The 19,382-nt window shown below is 43.3% G+C and overlaps 1 protein-coding gene across 1 annotated transcript in view; it reads left to right on the top strand.

Moving 5' to 3' along the window:
* Positions 1 to 12,072: 12,072 nt before the first annotated feature.
* klf9 (KLF transcription factor 9) overlaps positions 12,073 to 19,382 on the top strand; it is a 34,237-nt gene continuing 26,927 nt past the window's right edge. The window contains exon 1 of the mRNA XM_062971986.1: positions 12,073 to 13,561. Coding sequence (XP_062828056.1) covers positions 12,979 to 13,561 — 583 coding nt within the window. The 5' untranslated portion in view covers positions 12,073 to 12,978. The remainder of the gene's footprint in view (positions 13,562 to 19,382) is intronic.

Genomic DNA, 19,382 nt, shown 5'->3' with positions numbered 1-19,382 from the left:
GCAAGTTCAACAGCTCAGCGGTTTAACCCACTGCTCCACTAGGAGCTCCTACATACATATATATCCCAGTCATATGTACTGAATAATAATAAATAGGAAAAGGTAAAGGTTTTCCCCTGACATTAAGTCTACTCGTGTCTCACTCTGGTGGTTGGTGCTCCTTTCCATTTCTAAGCTGAAGAGCTGGCATTGTCTGTAGACACCTCCAAGGTCATGTGGCCAGCATGAATTCATGGAGCGCCATATTATTATAAATATCTGGGCATACTATAGCTGGACAATATCCAGCATGGGCATGTGAAAAATGTGGTTAGTAAAGAATATGTCCAAAGGGTCAGAAAAATTTTGAAGAGCAAATTAAATGGCAGAAATATGATCAAGTCTATCAACACCTGGGCCATCCCTGTCATCCCTGCTGGAATTGTGACCTGGATGCAAGCAGCGCTGGGTGATCTGGACAGAAAAACAAGAAAACTTATGACAATCCCCTACTCATTACACCCATGTAGTGATGTTGACAGACTTCAGCTGCTCAGGAAATCAGGAGGCAGAGGGCTTCTGCAACTCAAACAAATAGTAGAAGAAAAGAAATATACAACTTCCAAATGACAAAATCAATTCCGCCCCCCCCCCCCTCCACCCAACCCCACCAGTGTTCAAATTTTGGCGTATTGGGTATTTGTGCCAAATTTGGCCAGTGAATGAAAATACATCCTGCATATCAGATATTTACATTGACGATTCATAAGAGTAGCAAAATTAGAGTTATGAAGTAGTAAGGAAAATAATTTTATGGTTGGGGGTCACCAAAACATGACGAACTTTATTAAGGGGTTACGGCATTAGGAAGGTTGAGAACCACTGTCTTAGATGGTGTTCTGTTGCTTGTTCAAGAGTGCATCCCCTAAAATGCCCTTCCGTGAAGAGGAGAGCTCTAACGCCAGGACAACTTGGAAGAAAAGGTCTTGCCTCCTTCGCATGCTGCCTTGCTGGCTCGGCACTGACACCAGTATCAATTCCCTCTTTGTCTCTGCTTCACATTATCCAATTCTCCCCCACCCACCCAAGGCATGGAATGTTCTTCCAATAATTATGCACAAGGCCTCACCCACTTATTATTTGGTTTTTTCCTGAAGACCCTCTCTTCCATGGTGTTTTTCTAAATAGACCAGGTTTCATTTTTTTTCTTCCTTGCTGGAGGGTGTTTCCATACAAACAAAGTTATGGAATTAGTGTCTGAAGGAATGCAGGGTGGGGAAGGGGAATTAAAGACATTGATACAGTTTGCTTTTAATATGGATGATTGGATTTCAGGGAGGCAACCCAAAGTGATCACCCAAGATACAGACTGTAAAATGTCCCGGGTCCCAAATGCCACTAAATTGTACTCTGTGTCAAAGGGAAATCATACTGTATGCCCCCCATATCTACAAGGGATACAGTCTACAATATTTTGATAATACTTGGGCTGGAAAAACATACCATAGGATTGCACTGGAGGACCTAGTGAGGCCCATAAACATAACAGGGAGGGAGGATATTTTGGGGAGCATGGGTAGGTGAACCCATAGATACCAAATCTGTGAATAAGGGAGATGTACTATATAAGCAGTTCACATGCAAAGTATACTTCTTGTCAGGCTTGGAAATAGAGGGAAGTATGGGCCTAGGACAGGATGAGCTCACAGGAAGAGCTCAAGCTCCCATCCAGATGTGACTGAAACACTTCTGAAATGAACTGGTGAAATTGGACCACCAAGACCCCAATGTAATTCAGCCTTCTCAAGCATTACCAGTCAGAAGTGTACTAAATGTTCTGTTACTAAGACTGATTAACATTGAGCCCTCCCAGAAATAACAAAGGCTGCTTGCAGTCTATCCTATAGACAATTACTTGGAAGTCAGCTACTCCAAAAACATGGAGGACACTTCTAAACTCACATTATGCTTGTGAGACACTTCATACTTAAGGATAAATTTGAATGATACCGGGTGGGAAAATTACTTGCCTTCCACCCTCAAGGTATCTATCTACAATGAAGCAATAACAACCTACTTGTCACTATTGACTCTCCCACCTTTAATATAGTTCTGAAGATCCAAAAAGGTCCACTTGAAGACATGAAAACATTTCCACCATCTTTGTACCAGAAGAGGAACTCAGGAAGCCACAAAAACATCCCTGGTGGCCCCATGAAGCTCAGTAGCTGCTTGCCCTGATCTGGGATCATAGTCACATGGGCAATGTGAAGCCAAAGTATTCAAAATTGTAAGGCTGATCTGAAGAAATCTTCTAGTCTAGGGTTCTCAACCTTTGGTCCTCCAGGTGTTTTGGACTTCAGCTCTCACAATACTCATCAGATGGTAAACTGGTTGGGATTTTTAGAAGTTGAAGTCAAAAATATCTGAAGGACCAAAGGTTGAGAGCCACTGGTTTACGGTATGCTTTGGCCTAGAACATGCTCAGATGTCGGATTAAATTCATTTTTATCATTTACTGAAATATGTGTGGGGTGCAATTTTTATTATAGCTAGAAAAAGAAATGTTCATGACCACCTCTGTCCACACATGGTATTGGCCAGTGGAAATTAAACCTCTGCACTTTGGGTGTGGATACCAGGCACGTTATTAATATACCTAGTTTTGCCCAGGAAATTAAGAAAGCCATGTTTGTTCAGAAATTGCTAGAGAGGTGTTCTCTCAGGTAAAAAAAAGCAATTTCTTTATTCATGGTTTTTCATTTTCATTGTCCCCTCATTTATGAAATCAGCTTTTATTTTGAAATCCTTGTGTATGTTTTCATACAGGTGAAATTTCATATGTACTATATTTTTAAAGGCTGTTTCTCTTCAGGGAGACACAACCATTGAAGGCATCCTGAACTCTGATTCATCTGACCTATTTTGAATGCTCCCAAATCTAGATAAATCTCCTTCATAGCGAGCTTGGTGACTCCTAGAAAGCATTTGAGAAAGAATGCTGTGCTTCTTTTGCAATTAATAATAAATCGAGTGAAGAACATACGTTCAGCTTTGGTTAAATGATTTAAAGGTAAGGTAAGGAAAAACATTCCCAAGACCCAACATAGCAAAGAAGCTTATACTCAAAACCTTTGCTGTGAATTTGAAATGTAAATGCCACTTTATAAATAAAAATCTGCAACTCTGGCACAAATAATAATAATTTAACCCACTGTGCCACTTGGGGCTCCTAAGAACTATTAAAACTGTAGTTCATTTACATTTTCCAAGTTTTCCCCACTTTATCAAAAAAATTAATAGACTTTACGATTCTTCCAAACATTTCTCAGGTTTGGATTGAGTGTATAATCGATGCAAATATGTTGGGCAGATTCCATGTAGATGTGATTCTACTAATACTAATACTATTTATGTTTACTTGCTATTTTCAGTTCTCAACTATTGGGTCATGCTAGGCCTTTGTCTCCTAAGTAAGTGAATATTCTGCTATTTGACGTATTTACGGTACATTGGAAAATAAAATGAAATTGGGCACACAATTCTAACTCTAAATCATTTCGGATGAACCTCTTCATCATATAGTTCATTCTTCAATGTTACCTAATTTGGGTTACTGTAGCCCTACGTTTATTCATATTTTATCTCAGATTTTAATCTCAATTTTTCATCCAATGGTTTAGCTTTTTTTCTCTCTTCGGATATTACAATCTTGCTTTTTAATTACTTTTTCTTGATTGATTATAAATTTCTTTTCTCATTGAATTTAAGACCACAGGGACCTCTGTTAGTCATAATGTTAGATTTACTTTTCAGGAACCATGCATAAGATTGTACTAAACATATATTAAGTTGTATCTTGTATTTATTCTCCAGCTGTCATGTATCTTTCTACTTTATTTTTATTTCATTAATATTTACATTCTTCGGGGGGGTTTTAATCAGAAGACCTCTATTTATTTAATTCATGTGATTTTCCCTCTTTAAACATTCCTTCTGACTAGAATGTGTAAGCAGTTAGGATCTGGTGGAGCCTATTGTTCAATTAAGGTCCCATCTACATTGCCATATGCCTGTTTCCAAACCCTACATCATCCTAGTATTTGATTGATATCTTCTATCTCTTGTTATATTATTTAACTAATCCAGACTATAAACCTTTGAACAGGGTTTCTTTGTTCTGTTTTGATTAGTTTTTTAAAATCATCTAATTGTTTTAGCCTTGTAAATGACTATTATTACTATGATTTTATGTGTACTTTCTCTCCTGACATACCTGCCTAAGAAGAGTTATAATAAAGTGAAAGGAAAGTCAGGTTATGAAACTTTGCTCCTTGCACCATAGATGGAAAGATTCATGGGTCTATAAAAACTTTTATTGTCTAAGGAAAGAATAGAGCAGATAAAGAACGATCAGCGTTATCATCGTAAAACATGTTCGCACACATTCTGTCTTTCATTCTGAAACTGAGTTTCTCATTTAGGGCCAAACCATATATGGCACTTAATCCGTGTATGGTTTTTGTCTACCTTTTTATAAAATCTTCCACCAATGTCCTGACATAATCAGAAGTAAAAATCCTAAGGGTATGACAAATGCCTATGGTGGCTTCATCAAGCAACTTCCATAACAGAACAACAAAATGTTTTTGTTGATTGTGGACTATTACATGTGATAGATGGAAATGCTTTGTGCGTGTGTATATATATACACACACATACACACACTGCAAATGGTTGGGGGTGGTTGATATTAGAAGAAAATTAAATGCAAAAATATTGACAGTTGTATAAAATTGGCACTAGGTAAATCACATAGTGTGATAAGAAACCTTTATTTGGATTCTGTCTTCTAGTGACAGAGCAGAACTTTCTGAAGAATGCAATCTTTCAGTCTAATCTCCCTTTGGAGTTTCATTTCTTCATTGTGGCCACTGTTAAGGTCAGTACTATGGTGTCCCAGAAGCTGCAATTGGAACTCAAGCTGTAATACATTTGCTAATCTTTGAGATGCAACAGAACCTGTTTGTTTGTTGTTTGTTTGTTTGTTTGTTTGTTTAACCAGACATTTGGGAAATAACATCTGACAGGGGCTTCGGGACCTTGGATAGCTCCAAACAGATTACTTGCATCATCTGCCTTGAGTCCCTCTATATCAGGCACGAGCAAACTTGGGCCCTCCAGGTGTTTTGGACTTCAACTCTCACAATTCCTAACAGCCGGTAGGCTGTTAGGAATTGTGGGAGTTGAAGTCCAAAACACCTGGAGGGCTCAAGTTTGCCCGTGCCTGCTCTATATAGCCACCTTCGATCTCTAATCAGGAGAAAGATGGGATAAAAATAAAGAATGTAAATAAATAACCAACCCCTTTATTTCCATTGAGCCCGTCTGTTTTTCCCAGGCTCCACCCTTTAATATGTATTTATTAATTCCTTATTCTGCCTTTCCATATAATGAGGCCTAAGGGAGCGAATAGTATATTAAATAAAATACGGCATAAGATAATAGTATAAAATATAAACAGTGCATAAAAGAAGCACAGATCAATAGTTGTTGTTGTCATTGCTGCATGCCCTTCAAGTCAATTCCGACTCATAGAGTTTTCTCAGCAATTTTTTTTCAAAATTGGTTTAGCTTTACCCTTCTCTGAGGCTGAGAGACTGCAACTTGTCCAAGATCACCCAATAGGTTTCCATGCTAAATGGGAATTTGAATCCTGGTTTTCAGAGTCATAATTTGTGTAGTAACAACAGAGCGCTCTGACAGAAAAAGGTAAATATCTCCTAAAACTACGCATCCCGTAAGTCCATAACTTTGAACCATGACGCTTAATGTGTTGTCAAGCTGCTGTAATTATCCAGTGTGGATATAGCCTTGGGTTACTTACAGAAGAAGCATAGAAAATTGTTTCCAGGCATGACTAGAGACAAAAGATCACTTGGTTCATCTTCTGTTTATTTTTGATCAAGATACTTGTAATGAAATTTATGAAAGTCCAAAATGCAATGGGCATTTGCCCTTATTACAGTTTTAGAATCATTCAAGAGTAGTGACATTTCCTGAAGAAGAGGGCTCAATGGAAAATCACAGAGCTATTTCCTGAATGTTACAAATGCTTTTTTGTACATGAATCATGATGTTCATGTAAGAGAATCTGTGTGCCACCTTCTCATCCAATGTGCATAGTGAGTCATCTGGAGAAAGTGAATAAAGAGATTTGTTTTTGCAACATATTTATCTTCTATTTTTGTTTTAAGAGAATGTAATCCACTTCTCTTTTTTTAAAAAAACCTAAAAGAATGAACAACAGTAGACATAACAAAATAATTGGAATATTGTTGAATGTTGGATTCCCTCCTAGGAGAAAAGTTGGGTATATATCCAATAAATGAAGAGTGAAAAATAAAGTTACAACCAGCATAATTCCACTTAATGTATTTTAGAGGAAATACAGAAGTCTATAGAAGCCACATCTAAGCAGCAGGGGATGACAAAACCAAAGCTCTGGTCCACATGTCACAAGGGGTTTATGGAACCAACAAAGGGTTTTCCAGGCATCTCAATGCACTCAGGACTGAGGTAAAGTGGACCTCCATGGAGAAATTGTTCTCTAGGACTGGTAACTGCCAACAATGACAAAAAGAGGAGCAGCTGAAAGTGAAGTGACCAGAAGTCTACTTCTGATGTTGAGAAATGGTAGTTGAAAATTTGTAAGAGCCTGCAATCTATTTAGAAGGAAAACATTCTAGAATAAGCTATTCACCCTCCTTTATACCAAAAAAGTAGCCCAGGTTAGCCTGGAAGGGTGTCAGAGGCAACAAAGCTACACTCCAATGTCATGTTTTGGTCAGACAAACTATAGAAAAACACTGCTTCACTGCATAATGCACTATCAAATGTGTGATCTAACATTCTCTGCACTCACCTAAGGAGAGTTAACAATTGATGATATGTTTGGTGAAATGGCCTACCACAACCATCACATTCATCCAGCATGGTTGACTATGAGAGCATGTGGAAATTAAAGTCTAAAATATATGAAGGCCCAATAGGTTTTCCGTCCCTGCTATACATCATGGACATGGAAAACCACATGTGGAAAATGAGGCCTTCTGAACATTTGTCTCTGGAACTTACAAAAATATCAGTCCATGAAGTGCTATCTCCCTATTACAGAGCAGGATGTGGGGAGACCAGAGCCTTAGGCTTCTCATCACAGAAAGTGTGTGCACTAGATTAAGTCATCCAAATATTGTACACTGCTAGAGAAGAATGTCTCGAATGATCAAATGTGAAGAAGTATTGAGAAGTCACAGAGGATCAAGTGTCGATCAAGGATCAGGAATGAATCAATTGCTTCAGCATGTATGTAAAGAGTGAGCCCATCACCCAGGACATTCATAAGCCAAGGCATGAGAGTTGTCACCAGAGAGATGAAAATGTGTGTCATGTGAATGATGACACCAGAACCTCCAAGAAGTTGGGGTAAAATTCGATGAACAAAAAGTATGAGTTCTGTAGCAATGGCCCTTTTCTTTAACCAGAGAGAAGCATGTGTAGAAAGGAGAGAACTGTACGTAGAATGAGAGTTCAGTTTCTCTTCCTCCATACTCAACAGTTGTTCTCACCATACTGTTAAGGAGAACTCCAGACAGGTGTTCACACCAAGGACTGTTGGTCACAGGACTGTGCAGTTGGCTATGAGACAATAATGATGATAGATATGGTATGCTATGATGATGGTGGGTGGGGGGTACTTTTCATGTTGGAAATAATCCAGTAAGTGGATTTGTCATGGGACAACTGTTCCCCTTCATTACAGTATTGGGTGGGGAGTGTTTGGTGATATGCATGATGAACCACATAGCTATGGGTCGCTTCTCTTCCCTTTTCCTATTTTAATTCCCAGTGGCTGCCAGCCATGATCTTTTCTGCACATCAAACAAATGGCTGTGTTTTGTTATAATAATCATAATTAACACTCTTTTTCCCTCCTATACATCTGTTGAGATTCCAACTCAAATTCTTTGTGTGCCCCTTTCCTTCATTGGCATGTTATGAGCTTAACTACAGAGTAAGGTTCATTGAGTAGCGCTTCTTTTCAAAACACATTTGGAGGTTCTCTTGTACCTGGCCTCAACCTCAAATGCTTTTGTCTCAACAGTATTGTGTGCCTTCATGTTCTTTCCAATTTATGACTACTGGGAAGCAAATCTATTATGAGATTTTCTAGAATTGAGATTGTATGACTCACTCAAAGTCCCCCAGTGGGTTTCCATGACCAAGGAGGGATTGAACCCTGGTCTTCACAGTCCAAGCCCAATGTTCAAATCCCTACATTATTGCAATATCTGTGCTCTCTGTATACATCAGTGTTTTAAATAATCAAAACAATATAATTAGTCTTAGATGTTAATAATACCTGTGCATTGGGCATGTGTGACTCCCTCAATGAGCCTTATTAATCTAGAAGGAAAACTTCTGAAAGACCTTCTCATTCTGTATGAACCTGTCCAGAGATGCCAACAACTCCAAAGATACATTGTCTTGGGATTAGGGAAAAGACCATTCGAGTGGCTACACAATTTTATTAGGCTCTAGAAGTTCTTTCCAAGGCCACCCTGTCTTTGCAGAAGTAAATGAAAATGACCTTTTTCATGATGGCCTTCAGTAGATACATTCACTTGCAATTTTGATTAGTCTTTCTTTTTGAAAAACACAAATACGTTTTCAATGGTTACAATATTTATTTGTTGAGACACCTAGAATGTACATGTGAGAGAGCCAATATGGTGTAGCTTTGGAAAGGCATGACATTTTAGAGATTGTGACCTTTTGGAAAAACCAGAATCTCCGCAACCTTTTGGAGAAAAATGGAATTCACCACTATTTGAAAATCATAACTTTTTGTAGAAGTATGATCTTCCATAGAAGAGCCAAAAATTCATTTGAGTAAAATCTTCTCTTCAGTGGTATATATCCACTTGTACTTATGCAAGGCAATTTGGCGTTTCAGTTGTTAGACTGATAACTTAGTTGTCTCTGATCTGTTATGAACAGAGATTATGCCAATGCACAAAAACAGCAGTTCTTCAGAAGTGTTTCTTTTCAGTGCCCAAAAACAACTACTCTCCCATAAAATACCTTGTTATATCATGGCCTCAAGAGACAAAAATAAAATAGATTTTGTTTAAAGTAATGTATCTGGTTTACTCACAACCTTCATGTATTCAGCATAATAATAATAATAATAATAATAATAATAATAATAATAATAAGAAGAAGAAGAAGAAAGTTTATTTGTATTCAATTGCCAGAAAGAAAATCATACAGGTACATAACTTGTCAATCCAGTTACAGATAGGTTTGAAGTAGTTTCTCTGTGTAGATAATACAGGACATCTTTCTTATACTCAAGAGCAATATGAGTTTGCTCTTAACAGTCCATAGTCTACATGGCATATGATGGAGTATGTGCTCGAATAGAGTCTGAAGTTCAAAGCATCTCATGGCTAAAGCATTTTAGTGTACTAAAATTGAGTCCCCGATCTCAGCAGTCCCAGATCTGATCATGTGGTCTGCAGCCCCTCCCACAACCTCAAGAAACATAGAGTAAAGGGAAAGCTGCACACCAAAACATACATATACAATACAGTAAGCAAATAGAATAATATATAAGCAAATTACAGAAGAGTCTCACTTATCCAACATAAATGGGCTGGCAGAACGTTGGATAAGCAAAAATGTTGGATAATAAGGAAATATTAAGGAAAGGCCTATTAAACATCAAATTTTGTTATGATTTTACAAATTAAGCACCAAAACATCATGTTTTACAACAAATTGACAGAAAAAGCAGTTCAATACACCCTAACATTATGTAGTAATTACTGTATTTACAAATTTAGCACCAAAATATTGCAATGTATTGAAAACATTGACTACAAAAACATTGACTACTAAAAGGCAGACTGCGTTGGATAATACAGAACATTGGATAAACGAAGGTTGGATAAGCGAGACTCTACTGTACTAGTGGATGCTTGAAGAAGGTTGTTATTTCCAATATGTAGTGGATTTAATTTTGGACTATGACTCTGCAGACCATTTGAACCCCTACTCAACAACAGAAATGCACTGGATGACCCTGGGCACCCACATCCTCAAAAGAAGGCAAAGATAAAAACCCCACTAAACAAATTTTGTGATAGGTTTGTCTTAGGGTTGCCATAAGCTGGAAACAACTTGAAGGCACGCAACAACATCTAGAAGTTCTGTCTGTGCCTGCAAGTCATTTGTTGACTTACGGTGATCCCATGAGTTCCCCAGGATATTCTTAGGCAAGGAATAGTTTGGGTTGGTTGTGAAGGTCCTTCCTCTAAAACAGAGTCTACAGCACCTGGGAGTCGTTGGTGTTCTCCCGTCTGAATACTAACCAGGGCTGACACTTTTGACTTTCCAAGATCACATGGGATATGGTGCCTTTACTTGGCCTACCTTCCATCCATACCTAGAACTTAGGAGGGCTGTTGTTGTTTATTCGTTCAGTTGCTTCTGACTCTTTGTGACCTTCTGGACCAGCCCATGCCAGAGCTCCCTGTCGGCCGTCGCTGCCCCCAGCTCCTTCAAGGTCAAGCCAGTCACTTCAAGGATACCATCCATCCATCTTGCCCTTGGTTGGCCACTCCTCCTTTTTCCTTCCATTTTCCCTATCATCATTCTCTTCTCCAAGCTTTCCTGTCTTCCCATTATGTGGCCAAAATACTTCATCTTTGCCTCTAATATCCTTCCCTCCAACAGGCATTATTTCCTGGAGTATGGACTGGTTGGATGTTCTTGTGGTCCAAGGCACTCTCCAACACAACAGTTCAAAAGTGTCTATCTTCCCTCAGTCAACCTTCCTTATGGCCCAGTTCTCGTGTCCATAGGTTATCACGGGGAATGCCATTGCTTTAACTATGCAGACCGTCATTGCCAGTGTGATGTCTACCAATGGAGATCATTTCCAGAGATGCCAACTATAGATAGGAGGGCTATCAATAGTTTCTGCAAGAACTTGGTGAAGTTCCTTGTAACCCAAGAAAGTATGTTTGATTTGTACGTCTTGTGTACTTATGTTTATTATTGCATTATGTTCAGTTGTTGTATGGTTTAAAGTTGTTGTATGGTTTTCTGTCCCTGGTGGCATAGTGTGTTAAAGCACTGAGCTGCTGAACTTGCAGACCAAAAGGTGCCAGGTTCAAATCCCGGGAGCGGAATGAGCGCCCGTTGTTTGCCCCAGCTCCTGCCAACCTAGCAGTTCGAAAACATGCCAATGTGAGTAGATCAATAGGTACCGCTCCAGCAGAAAGGTAACGGCGCTCCATGCAGTCATGCCGGCCACATGACCTTGGAGTTGTCTATGGACAATGCCAGCTCTTTGGCTTAGAAATGGAGATGAGCACCAACCCCCAGAGTCGTTCACGACTGGACTTAACGTCAGGGGAAACTTTTACCTTTATGGTTTTCTGTTATGTTGGAAACCGCCCTGAGTCCCTCCAGGAGATAAGGCGGTATATAAATAAAGTTTTATTATGTATTTATTATGTTTCCCAAAAAAACCATGAATTACTGAATGAATGGATGGGTGGGTTGACCTTTCCCTCTCCCGGGCCAACGCTTCCCTTGGCCTCCTTGCCACATTCCTGACCTGGGCTCCCAACCTCCTTGGGTCCTAGCAGTGAATGATTTTTTGATTGGCCGAGCCCGGGCGAGTGACATCAGCCCCATCACTTTGGATTGGCTGCTGGGTTGCTGGGACTGTAAGGACTTGGGGGGGAGACGCTTAACCCGGTCTCCGACGGGGAGCCCTTCCTTGGGGGGGGAGGAGAAGAGTTTGGGTGTCCCTCGGATCCTGGGGGGCTTTTGTTGGGGGTCTGTGGGCTCTCTTTGCTCCTTCCCCCTCCTCCCCTCTGGGCGCCTTCCTTCCCCGCCTTCCCCGCATCGCCCTTTTAAAAGGGGGGTCCGGAGCCGCACGCGGCGCGGGGAGGGAGCCTCCGGATTGGCGGCGGCCAGGCTGGGAGGACACGCCCCCCGCGCCAAAAGGGCCCTTCTGAGTGGAAGGGGGAGAAGGTAAACAGACGCGGCTGCCTGCGCCCGGCTCAGCCGCCCGCCCGCCCGCCTGCTTGCTCGCCCGCCCGCGGGGGTGTGTGCTTTGCTCGCTTGCTTCCTTCTTTCGCAGAGCTGAGCTGAGCAGGGCAGAGCCGCGGGGGTGGGACGCTGCCTGCCTGGAAGGGGCGCCTGCTTTGCGGGATGGGCTTCTGCGAGAGGCGTCCCGAGGCAGACTCTGCGGGGCGGGCGGGGAAGGGCTTCTCCGTCCCCAGGGCGAGGGCGCTCCTCCGGCGGCAGAGAGGGGCGCGCTGAAGCCAGGGAGGCGCGGATCGCATGACTTGAAGCCGCCCCTGGTCGACCCGGGTCAAGGAAGAGGAGGAGGAGGAGGAGGCAGGGTCAGGCCGGGCGCCCACTCGCGGGGCTGCATGCCCGAGGCCTCCCCTCCCGCGCTCTGGCGCGAGCGGAGGGCGCCGCGGTGGCCCCTGGGCAGGCAGCGGCCAGGCTCCGGAGGTAGAGGCAGGGTCGTCGCGGTTATGTAAAGCCCACGCCGTCCACGCAGGAGGAGGAGGAGGAAGAAGAAGAGGAGGAGGAGGAGGAGGACCGGGAGGAGGAAGCCAACCCACCCCGCCCACCGCACCCCACCCGCCATCCGCAGCCCTCGGTGCGATTGCGACACCTCTCTCCCTGCTGCCTGCCTGCCTGCCTTCCAGCCGCCCACCCAGCCTGGGAAAGAGGGCGGCGGCAGGCGAGAGACACCAAGGAAGTTCCTCTACCTTTGGATTCTTCTTCTTGTTGTTCTTATTCTTCTTCTTCTTATTTCCGGATCGGGCCCCTTCTCTTGCCCTTGGAGCGGCCTCCAAGGCGCCCCCACCCAGGCGTGGGCTGGGACACGTCTCCGGCCAGGGAAGGATGTCCGCGGCCGTGGCGTACATGGACTTCGTGGCCGCCCAGTGCTTGGTCTCCATCTCCAACCGCTCCGTGGGCCCGACGGACGGTGAGTTGCTCAAGCTGCCCGAGGAAGAGGAGGAGGAGGAGGCGGCCGCCGCTGCCGCCGCCGCCGTGACCAAGGACATGGGCGACCCCCGCGACGCCTGGAAGGACTACTGCACGCTGGTGACCATCGCCAAGAGCCTGCTGGACCTCAACAAGTACCGGCCCCTCCCGCCGCCCCCGGCGCCCCCCTCCTCGGTCTGCAGCGACAGCGTGGAGAGCCCCGACGACGAGGACGCCGCCTCCTCCTCCTCCGACAGCGAGGCCCGCTCCAGCCCCGAGGCCGCCGCCCCGCCGCCGCCCGCCCCCGCCACGGACCCGCTGGCCCTCCTCCAAGGCCCCGGGGGCGCGCCCGGGCCAGGGGCGCCCGGCCAAGACGGCGCCCCGCCCGCCAAGGCAGGCAAGCTGGCCGCCGAGAAGAGGCACAAGTGCCCCTACGGCGGCTGCGGCAAGGTCTACGGCAAGTCCTCCCACCTCAAAGCCCACTACAGAGTGCACACAGGTGAGCCAGCCCTCCCGCCCAGCCCCCAGAATACTCGCAGGCATGATGATGGGAATGGTGAGGATAATGGGGATCACACTCTCAGCTGCATGACAGTGGGCTGGATTGGATGGCCCTGGTGCTCCCTCCCAGCCCCGTCCCTTTGTGATCAGTTAACTAGAACTCTCAAGCAATGGATGCAATAATATTGGGAGAGGGAGACCTAATGATAATAATAGTAATACACAATGCAGTAGACTCTCAGTTGTATGGCAGTGGGCTAGACTGGATGGCCGTGGTGTGCCCTCCCAGCTCTATGATCAGTTAACTGGAACTCTCAAGAAACCAGAAGATACATAGGGAGAGGAAAACAATAATAATAATAATAATAATATTAATAATAATAATAAAAATGATGATGATGATGTAGACTCTCAGTTGCATGGCAGGGGGTTGGACTGGATGGCCCTGCTATATCCCTCTACGATCAGTTAACTGGAACTCTCCAGCAATTGAGGAAATAATATAGGGATAGGGAAACATCATAATAATAGTAATAACAATAATACATAGTGCAGTAGACTCAATTGTATGGCTGTGGGATGGACTGGATGGCCCTGGTACTCCCTTCCGGCTCTATCCTTCTATGATCAGTTAACTGGAACTCTCAGGAAACCAGAAGATACATTGAGAGAGGGAGATAATAAATAAATAAATAAATAATGCAGTAGACTCTCAATTGCATGGCAGGGGGTTGGACTGGATGGCCCTGGTGCTCCCTCCCAACCCCATCCCTCTATGATCAGTTAACTGGAACTCTCAAGCACTGGAAGCAATAATATTGGGAGAGGGAGTCATAATAATAATAATACATATTGCAGTAGACCCTCAGTTGTATGGCAAGGGGGTTGGACTAGATAGCCCTGGTGCTCCCTTCCAGCTCTATCTCTGATTGCTAAACTAGAATTCTCCAACAATCGAAGAAATAATATTGTTAGAAGGAGACATAATCATAGAATCCTAGAGTTGGAAGAGACCTCATGGGCCATCCAGTCCAACCCCCTGCCAAGAAGCAGGAAAATCGCATTCAAATCACCCTTGACAGATGGCCATCCAGCCTCTGCTTAAAAGCCTCCACCACACTCCAGGGCAGAGAGTTCCACTGCTGAACAGCTCCCACAGTTAGGAAGTTCTTCCTAATGTTCAGGTAGAACTAAAAATAATAGTAATAATCATATGTAATGCAGTAGACTCTCAGTTGTATACCACTGGGCTGGATGACTCTGGTGCTCCCTTCCAGCTCTATCCCTCCTTGATCAGTTAATTGGAACTGTCAAGCAATGGAAGCAATATTATTGGGAGGGGAGACATAATAGTAATAATAATAATAATAATAATAATAATACATAATGCAGTAGAATCTCAATTGTATGGCAGTGGGCTGGACTAGATGGCCCTGGTGCTCCCTTCCAGTTCTATGATCAGTTAACTGGAACTCTCAAGAAACCAGAAGATACATTAGGAGAGGGAGACATGATAATGATGACGATAATAATAATAATGATTAATGCAGTAGAGTCTCAGTTGCATGTCAGGGGGCTGGACTGTATGGCCCTGGTGTTCCCTTTCCGCTCTATCCCTCTATGATCAGTTAACTGGAATTCTTAAGCCACCAGCAGGAAAATTACAGGAAAAACATAATAATACTGGCATTAGAATATTGGGAGGGGGGCTTAATTATAGTAATACCAATAATTAATAATACAATAGACTCTCAGTTGCAGGGCAGGGGGCTGGACTGGGTGGCCCTTGTGGTCTCTTCCAACTCTTGTCATTCTATGATGATTCCATGACCAGTTAACCGATCAAGCAAAAAATCAAATAAATCATACTGCATTCCCAAAGCTGTTTTGATCATACAGTACAATTGTCTTACGTTCAGTTAGGTTGGCCTTCTTCGAAGAAATAATACTGCATTCTCACAGCTGTTTTGATAATACATTCAAACTGTGTCACATTCAGTTACATTTGTCTCAGTTGCCTTCTAATTACTGGATTTCAGTGTTAATATCCAGTCAATGCAGAGCTCGTGATATGGGACACAGTAACAGGCCTATTTTTAATCATAACTCAAGCCACCAGAAATGGCATTTATCCAGCATCTAGCAATCCCCGTGGGTTAACTGAGTCTCCTGTAATAGTCATAATATATTTTATTTGGTTCCTCTCCCTTCAGGGGAGAACATACAGTTAAAAGACATAAGGCAGGAGGGATGAGGAGGTAGAGCCGGGGGTTGACCCTTTTGGGCAGGCGGAGACCTTGCCAGGGAAGCCCAACCTGTTTACAGAATGGCTTCGGTTATATAAAGGCGAGCGAGCGAAGCTTCAGTCTTCCTGCTGCTGCTGCTGCTTCTGCGGCTCTTGCTTCTCTCCATCTCTGCCTTTTTATTTTTTTCTCCTCAGTATGTTGGTTGTCCTCGTTTGAACTCCTCTCTTAAAGATGCTGCGTGCTGCTTATTTGTCTCTCCTTCCCTGGCTCGGCTTCTCTGCTGCCACAGAAAGGGCTCCCCTCTTCCAGGCTTCGAAGAAAAAAGGGGGGGTGGGCAGGCGAGTGGGTACATGTGGGTACACAGGGCGTGAAGGCAAATGGCACGTCGGGACTGGCGGGCGGGCGGGTGGGTGGCAGAGCGTTTTGCTTGCTTCTGGTGCGACTCAATCTTGCATTTTCCCCCTTCTCTCCTCCCTCTCTGCACATTGCTGAAGACTGCTTACACGGAGAATGTCAGACCAGTAGAGGAGCTGTTTAGTTCAAAAAAAAAGTGCTTATTTGAAGCTAAAAGGAATATGTGTGCATATTTTGGGGGAGGGGGGAGAGAGAGACAGCCAGTGACCTATGTGGATGGCTTGAGATGATGCCAGGCACACAGCTTTGAGGGATTTCAATCGATTCAGACCAGCTCTCGCCAGGACAAGTTTTTATCTCTCTCCAAAGGCCTTCCCACCCATTTTATGTAACACAGCATACATTGTAAATGGCCTTTTTTCCAGCATAAATAAGGAAGTATGTAGCACAGTGAGCTAACCTCACAATTCTCCCCCTTTAGCTTCTGTAGCTATAGTAGCGGCCTTTTCTTAGAGCTGTTCTTGGCTTAGCCTTCCTGGCACATCTTGTCTCTCTATAAGTCATTGGGCGTGGCCAGGTTTCCACAAGTCGGCGTGAATTGATGACGTATTTTCCAAAATCTCATGAAGAAACACGAGGGCGCTCCTAATGTCTTAACAGCCTGGGAACGTAACACTAGCTGGGGAGCAAAAAGGCAGACAAGGCAACCAGAGTGTTTAATTGATGTTGAACCTGTCCATGGGATGCAGTTGGAGGTGCTTAATGCAACCCGAGAACACCTGTCCTTGTACACGCATTCTGTGCTCAATTAGCTTTGAGTAATATGGCGGCTGTCTTCGTTTTGATCCATTTGAATTTTTGAGAACTGCCTTATCTGTTTGTGTTGAGTCAAAATTGACATTTCCAAGGGTATGCTTGCTTATTCCTCGGTCAAACCTCGATCCCTAATGTAGGGCTACCTTCTCTGCTTCCGAGTACAGCTGGTAGTATGCTGCAGTCACTGCATGCGCATCACTAGCAGTGGCAGTGTGATGCCTTGAAAGAGCAAACAGCTCACTTCCACGTGGATTTAGCTAGGGAGAGCTTTTGTGAAGGACCAAGTGATGGGCAAATGCCATCTTGGCCACCTTTTCCCACAAAACCCTAGTGTCCATTCATGTTGCATAGGTGTCTTGGCAGTATGATCCATGATCAAGTATGAAATGGTGGGTAAACTACAATGATGACCTGTAAGATTATAGTGACATAACATGTTTTATTACCATAATATGTCTTTTTGGTGGTTATGAGATTATGTATTGGTAGTCATTTACAAAGAAAACACGTCTCTATTTTTGAGTTGGAGATGGTTGCTGTTGGAGATGGGTGTGACCGATGTTCATCTGATGCTTGTCTTGACATAGTCTGGTGGGAAAACTCAGTAGGATGAATGGAGTCTTCCTACTGTTCTAGAGATTGCATGCTTGGAGATGGTGCAATATGAGGAAGATTCCCAATACCACCTTGATACAGGGTTTATGGATTTTTGAAAGGTTTTCCTTCTACATTCTGTAAATATGGATTTTTCCATAAATTTCCTTTATTTAAAAATGGGACAAGGAGCTAAAGTGAATGTTGAGTGTTTATCCATAACTCAGCTTAGCCCTAAGAGCAATTCCATGCTCTGATCTAGCCAATATGAATTATAGAGGATACAGCTGTTTGGTGGGATGTTAGCTCAGTAATATATGAAATGTATCTGTTGCGGTCATTCAGATTCTTGCAAACCATCTTGTTTTTCAAAAATTTTAAGCACTTGTTGGAGGTTGGTGACATATCCAGCTCACATAGCAATTTCAAATAAATGCACATGGAAGCCAACGTTTTGGGGGAAAGAGAGGAGGAAAGGAGAGGTTTACAATGCTCAGTGTTAGTATTTCTGCATGAATTATTAAAGAAACACATGGGGAAACAACACACAATACTAGTGTCTTTTAAAATTAAAATAAAAATGGACTGAGAGAGAAAGGGTTTCATTTTAGTAGCCAGTAAAAGATAGTATTTAAGCATCTGTGTATGAAGCTGCATCTCCCTCCAGGAGGGAGTGGCAAAACATGGATCCTGGCTGAACTCCCGCTGAAGTGTCTTCCTGGCCTAGTTCTCACTGCTCTGGAAGGAAACCCGGGAGAGAATCCCAGCCCTGCTTTTCTGCTCACGGAACTGGCATCGTGCGCTGTGCAGGATGGAAGAAGAACAGGAAAAGGAGTGTCGTGTGTCACTCAGCAGTGATTCCTGTGGTTACAGACACAGAACACAGGAAGGAAAAGACTGTGAGCACCAGCCCGCTTGCTTGGTACACTCACTTATGAAGCCACAGAAGTCGTGCTTGCTTGCCTTAAATGCCACGCCACTTGTTTTTATGAGAGATTTGTTTCCTTTTAGCAAGGAAAGGGGGGGGGATCCACATGGGTAGTAGGAAGCACGATACCTGAAATGGTAGAAATGCATTGACTTTCACTAAGTAAGAAATAAGCAGCACGAACAAGCTTCAGGTTAGTCTGAGGCCCCTTCCACACAGCTGAATAAAATCCCACATTTTCTGCTTTGAACTAGAATATATGGCAATGTGGACTCAGATAACCCAGCTCAAAATAAATATTGTGGGATTTTCTGCCTTGATATTCTGTGTTATATGGCTGTGTAGAAGGGCCCTAAATGGCTGCAGTATCAAAAATACCATGGCACGTTCCCTCTTCCTGCCACTGGTTTGTATTCTACAGATAAAGAGCATCTGTAGTGTTCACTGTTCCTCAGAACTATTGACTGAGGCCCTTCTGTAAGTTAGTAATGTAAAGCACTTGCATTATTCATTGATCTATCATGTTTATATGTACGCCCACTTACATTCTACTTCAAATGATTTCTGAGTTCAAGACTTCTTCCCACCAAGTTAGTTCAATGAATAGCATCAGTTTAACAACTCTAGACTAAATCCAGTTGTTAACCCTAACCAAAGTGGACTGGCGGAATCAATAGGACATTTGTAAGTGTTGACTTACCATTTTCCCATTGATTAAGTGATCTGATGGCCTTTCCACACAGCCATATAACCCAGAATATCAGGGCAGAATAACCCCGCAATATCTGTCTTTGAACTGGAATATCAAGAGTCCACACTGCCATATATCCCAGTTCAAAGCAGATAATGTGGGGTTTTATTCAGCTGTGTGGAAGGGACCT

The sequence above is a fragment of the Anolis carolinensis genome, chromosome 2 (assembly GCF_035594765.1).
Source record: "Anolis carolinensis isolate JA03-04 chromosome 2, rAnoCar3.1.pri, whole genome shotgun sequence".
Classification (NCBI taxonomy): domain Eukaryota; kingdom Metazoa; phylum Chordata; class Lepidosauria; order Squamata; family Dactyloidae; genus Anolis; species Anolis carolinensis.
Note: the sequence above shows the minus strand (reverse complement) of the source record. Positions and strands in the feature narration are given on the sequence as shown.